Here is a 6341-nt window from a genome sequence, read left to right as displayed (position 1 = left end):
AGCTTTTAAGCAATAGTGGATTATATGTTTTGGAAGAGTGTCTTCTATTATTTGATTAAAGTCATTATCAATGTGTGTGATTTAAGGGAAGTGAGAGGAGTCTCATATCTAGGAGGGTCTTAAATAGAAATAGCACGGGTAGTGATTAAGTGTGTAGATTATAAACATGAGGGTCTTAGATATAAATAGCACTGTAGTGATTAGAAATGGCATTGCCAAGAGGCTGAAGAATAGAAGGGGCAAGGTTGTGATGAATGAAGGCAAACCCTCTAAGACTGCCAAAAAGAAAGTTGTTGTTGGTCCCACCAAAAACTGGAGCAAGGTTTTAGCTCCTACTAGGAAGAGGGAGGAGATATTTTCTAGTGAATCTGACTATGATGTTGAACATGATGTTCATGACATCACCCCACAGAAGAAAGCAATGGTGAGGAAGATACCTGTGAATCTTTTTGAGGCGCCTTTAGATAATATCATTCCACTTTGTCGATAATGTGGAGAGATACAAATTTGTTTACTAGAGAAGGCTAGCTCTGGAAAGGGAACTCGGACAAGATGCACTTGAGTGAAAGGAGGTTATGAAACTCATTGAACATGTAGGTTTGATGAAAAGTGTTACAGGCTTTGGAAAATGCTATGAGGTGCTAGTGAAGGAATTTATTGTAAACATCTTTGTTGACTGTGATGACAATAAAAGCAAGGAGTTTAGAAAGGTTTTTGTGAGAGAAAAATGTGTGGAATTTTCACCTAATGTGATTAATAGGTACATGGGCAGATGTGACGATGAATACACTGAGATAGAGGTGACTGACAACCAGGTTTGCAAGGAAATTACAGCAAAACAGGTTGTACAATGGACTAGAAAAAGAAAGTTGTCAGTTGGAAAGTTAAGTCTAAAGTATGCAATCCTTCATAGGATTGGTGCTACTAATTGGGTTCCCACAAACCATACATCAACCATCGTCGTTGGATTGGGGAAGTTCATCTATGTAGTTGGTACCAAGACCAACTTTGATTTTGAAAATTATGTTTTTGAACAAACATTCAAGCATGTTGGTGCTTGTGTAGTGAAGATGCCCATTGCATTTTGTTCACTTATATGTGGAATCATTCTTAGTCAACACCCAGGTATCCTGAATAGTGTTGATGTTGCTAGCAAGAGGGAATCTCCATTTTCTCTTCACTACATGTTGTTTGCATGGACACATGTCCTAGATATTGTCTTGACATCTGACAAAGAGTCTGTCGGTTCAACCTCCGGGGCTGGTCTGATTATTGAATTAAAAGACACCTGCAAAGCTTTAGATGATATTATCAAGACCTTCACTAAAAGGAAGATCAGGCTTGAGAGGCTGATCAAATCTTTAGCTGAAGAGAGTCCTGATAAGAGTGTGGCTGGTGATGCTGAAGAAGGAGATAAAGAAGAAGAGGATGTTGCTGCTAGTGCAACCTCTGCAGATGAATCAGATGCTTCTTCTCACATATGAGCTATTTGTTTTTCTGTTTGATTTTGTATGTTTTTCTTGTGGGCCTTTGCCCTAAATATTGCACCTTTGTGTGCCATGGTCTGTACCTCTAACTCACATTTTCTGCTACAACTTTGCTATATTGTTTTGTTTCCATTGATGAATATCTGCTTGGTTTGTCATATTTTAGTTTAAAAGGGGGAGTATATAGTGTAGAGTTGTACTAGTTATGCTCTTGATGTTTTTTATGCCCTGTGTGAAGGTTGTCTCTTTGAGGGGGAGTGTGTTTCCTGTGTGACAGGAGGAGGAGTTTATGTGTTGTTGATCATGACATTCAGGGGGAGCTTGATCTGTTTATGCTTAAGATTTTGTATGCTTGTTGTGATGTCAGACAAAATGTCTTGACATTTTGTTTCAGAGAATGTCTTCTCTAAAGGAGGATTGGAGTGTGAAAGTTTATTTCTCTCTACTTGTTTTATGTGACGCTGGGTTTCTACTTATTTCTGTTGTATGTGCCTCTGATATATCTTGGTGTTATACAAAGTGTTTGGTTGTTTAGTTTTGTGCTTGTGATTATTGTTGATGTTTTATCTTTTCTCCAGCTATATGATACAAATGTCGTTTTAGCCAAAATTTGCCAAAGGGGGAGATTGTTAGGTCTGTGTTTTTATGATTGGCAGCAATTTTTTTAAAACATGTATCACAACAAGATGTTGAGAAAAATGTCTTGACATGTTGATCGGACATCTTTGCAGGTTTTGTTTTACTTCTTGGAAGAATTATTTTATTATGAGGTCTATGAAGATTCTTTGAATATTCAGCTATCATATCTGACTATCCAAGAAGATTTATTTGAGGAACTCTTGTTTCGTTTCCAGTTGTGCACTTGTTTCATAAAAAAGGGATGTTGAGACATTTTAGGAAACAAATGATCTTGTTCTTGATTTTATGCAGAAGATGCTGTAGACTTTGTGCAACAGTCCAGATTGGATTTGTTGCGATTTTAAGCCTAAGCCCACGCTTACCAACGGCTATTTAAAAGAGAATGTTGCTAACTTAATTTAAAGAAGAGAGAGAGAGAGAGAGAGAGAGAGAGAGAGAGAGAGAGACGCTTGAGTATTGTGAAATTAGGGATTTAGTGTTCTTTGTTATTTGTGAGCCACTCTTATATCTAGTTGATATTAGAGTTGGACTGTGTCTATGTGTTGTAATTGTTAATCACTCAAAACCTTTTAAGCAAGAGTAGATTATATGTTTTGGAAGAGTGTCTTCTATTATTTGATTAAAGTCATTATTATTGTGTGTGATTGAAGGGAAGTGAGAGGGTTCTCATATCTAGAAGGGTCTTAGATAGAAATAGCATGGGTAATGATTAGGTGTGAAGATTGTAAACAAGAGGTTATTTAGTGAGGTCTTCAAACTAATACTCTTATAGTGGATTTCCTTCCTGACTTGGATGCCCCAAGATGTAAGTGAAGTTGCACCGAACTGGGTTAACAATCATTTGTGTTATTTACTTTCAGCAGTTCATTTTAACATCCTTATTATTATTGTTGTGTGAAGTCCTGATATTAGTGTTGTGACATCACATACGACATCTGATATCTGAATACCAGAATTTCAGACATAAAGTCACCAACACTCTAGGAAGAAGGCTCACGTGCATATGTTTTGATTTCCATGCCAAATAATGATAAATGCAAGGGACCTCTGAATCCCTTTAAGGCTTTGTTCCACAAGGAAAAGGTCGAGGATGTGGCTAATGAGATACCGTTGTTTCCTTGAAATAGCTTCGAGATACCTCCATGGAATTCCAATGTCATGACCCACGCTAGTAAAAGCAATGGAGAAGTGGAGATGGATTAAAAAGGTTATGTTCAGCGATAAGGTTGAAGGAAAAGAACTTGAAGACCGTCATGCCAACATCAACGAGTTTGCTGACCCCAATCTTCAAATGGCTAAAAATGAGCAACTCGTAATTCCCAATGTGCCCTATCAGCAGCAACTACTTCTCAAACCTCAGTGCCAGCAACAGTGGACAAGACCATAATATCAATCGGCTAAAACTCTGAAGCATCAACAACAGATGTCACAATAACATCTACATCAATGGAGGTATGCTCCGCAACAGAAACACCAGTACACTCAAAGGCCAAAGAGACTATTTGATCCTTTTCCAAATCCATACAGTCATATACTGCCATACTTGATCAACTATGGACTAATACTGCTGAAGGAATTGAATCCAGTGCCTCTTTCGTACCCATCCAACTTTGTCCCCAACACTCGGTGTGTTTTCCACGCTGGTGCACTAGGACATTCAGCTGAGGACTAGAAAGCACTCAAGAGTAAGGTACATGATTTAATTGATTCCAAAGTGATATCACTTATGCCTCAAGGCCTTCGAATCAACAACAATATTTCACCGAGTCATACGGGTCCATCAGATAATGTCGTAGAAGAAATTGCCTAAAATTGGTGATAAGTGGATTATCATAGTAGTTTCAATGAGCATGATGATCTCCAGATCTGAAAAAGGCTAGCCCAACACTTTTGGTCTCAATGATCATGATGATCTCCAGATCTGAAAATTGGTGATAAGTTGATTATCATACTGGTCTCAATGAGCCATGTTGGTGTAAGCCCTAGAGGCCAATACTTATGGTACTTGTATCGAATTATTTATTAATAATAAAAAGGTTTTTTCTTTATTATGTTTATTTAATAAAGTCCCTAGAATAGCTAGTTCGTTTAATGTATCAAGTGTGACTTAATCATGAGATCCCATTAAATATAAGGACAATATTCTTAAAGTATATGTAGTCGAGCTTTGTTGTGAAGTGGGATAACATTAAAGCATTAAGACTATTATGTATATAGACTGATGATCACATCTCATGGATCATGGATAAGGAGTTATCAAGTCTTAAACATAGGTATGAATATTAGGAGTAATATTTATAATGGATTGACCCGCTATGAGAATACTATATAGAATGTTATGCAAAGTGTCATAAGTTATTCTCATGGTGATAGTGGTGTATACCACCCTTCGACCTAAAACCACTATGGACCCTAGATGTAGAGTCGAGTGCTTTATTGCTGATCAAACATTGCCTGTAACTGGATGACCATAAAGACAGTTGATGGGTACTCCACGAAGCATGCTGAGGGACATGAGTGACCTAGATGGAATTTGCACATCCTGCATAACAGGATAAATATCTACGGGCCCAATATTGAACTGGACAAGGATGACACGGTTTATGCCTTGTGTTCAATATAGACATAAGGGCAAAAGGGTAATTATATACATAAGTATTATCACAAAAGGATTTGTCAGATCACATGACATTTTCGTGTCTTGGGTAGCAGTGATGTGTTGCTAGATACCGCTCACTGTTTATTATGTTAAATACATGATTTAATATAATTTCTAATGCCGCAAAAAGCTACAAGGTCACACACAAAAGGACGGATTGATGTGAGATAGAGTAAATAAGGAACACTGTAAGGTACGGTACACTTAAGTGAATTGTAGGACATCGTAAGGTACAGTGCACTTAAGTAGAATATGAAATATGGTAAGGTACCACGCGCTTAAGTGATTTTGGTATATCATAAGATAATGGCCACATACACTTAAGTAGGCTTTTTAACTTACAGCCCATACAAGTGGTTCTAAAAATAGAACCCTTATGCAGAAGCATTTGATTAGCTGAAAAATTTTATTTCTCTCTCTCACTCAAAGCCTTCATTCGTAACAGCTAGCACTGAGACTGAAGGGTTCCGTTCGTGTGGACTGAGTAGAGGCATTGTCACCATTCAACGTTCGTGATCACTCCTTTGATCTGCATCAAGGGTTTCAATCGCCACAAGAGGTAACGATTCTATCACTGATCATGCCCATTCGTAAGGATCAATAAAGGAGAAAATTTTAATTTCCGCTGCATTTTGGATTGCTATTCTACTTTAGTGGTATCATAGCCACTTACGAAACCATGCATTTAATAACTGTTTATTTTCTGTATTTTCTGTATTAATACGATTAAAAGATAGAATGAGTCAAAGAATAAACGAGTAATTAAATTTGGCCTCATGTGTGTACGATTTGGATTATTGATGTTGACTATAATCTGATGTTAGTATGGTGAAGCAGCGATACATCGATCGTCCATAGGTTACATAATTGAGATCGATCATGTTATATATATGATATAAGTAATTCTGATGCAAAATACGGTATATATGATATATTATTTCTGTTTCGTTCATTCAAACACTTAATGGTTGTTTTCCTTTGAGCGATCAATGGTTATTTGCTTCTTGATCCAACATTAGTATGGTAAAGCAATGACGTGTTGATCAATCATACTAAATTAACAATCTAGGTGTGTTTGACGGTGTGAAATTACTGCATTAGGGTTCATGACGGTACAAGGGTTGTGCTGTCAAAGAGTTATGTGATTAGGGTTGTGACTGCGCAAGATTTTTGCTTTAAAGTATCAAGTGTTGATGTGAAAAACGACGTCGATTTCAAATGAATTGTTCATTAAAATTTTGCATCGCGGCGCAGCGGAACCCTCGGCTAACTCTGCGTAGTGTGATCGGTCGCCGAAATTTAATTTGGCTTATTTAGTTAACAAATTTTAAATTAATAATAATAATGTGTTTATTATTATTGTCTTGTGGTGATCAGTTATGGCCTTGGTTTTCCTCTATTTTGTTTTGGGATTTTAAAATACGACCTGCGTGTCGTGCCTCTCTTTTAATCTCTTAATGTAACTTCTTTTCTCATCTCACTCCCTCGTATGTAAAACGAGTTTCTTTCATGTAATGTAATGTTATGAAGAAAGATAAGAATACAATATCAAAGGA

The 6341-nt window shown here is 37.0% G+C and overlaps 1 protein-coding gene across 1 annotated transcript; it reads left to right on the top strand.

Annotated features, from left to right (window-relative positions):
• Positions 1–575: 575 nt before the first annotated feature.
• Positions 576–1484, top strand: LOC127130132 (uncharacterized). The gene has a single exon (XM_051059196.1). The coding sequence runs from the start codon at positions 576–578 to the stop codon at positions 1482–1484; it is 909 nt and encodes a 302-aa protein (XP_050915153.1).
• Positions 1485–6341: the final 4857 nt, after the last annotated feature.

The sequence above is a fragment of the Lathyrus oleraceus genome, chromosome 3 (assembly GCF_024323335.1).
Source record: "Lathyrus oleraceus cultivar Zhongwan6 chromosome 3, CAAS_Psat_ZW6_1.0, whole genome shotgun sequence".
In the NCBI taxonomy this organism is placed as follows: Eukaryota; Viridiplantae; Streptophyta; class Magnoliopsida; order Fabales; family Fabaceae; genus Lathyrus; species Lathyrus oleraceus.
This window is presented reverse-complemented; position numbering and strand designations above follow the sequence as displayed.

What these genes read in the sequence shown, in the direction of transcription:
- LOC127130132 (XM_051059196.1), top strand. Translation starts at nt 576, where the DNA reads ATGAAACTCATTGAACATGTAGGTTTGATGAAAAGTGTTACAGGCTTT.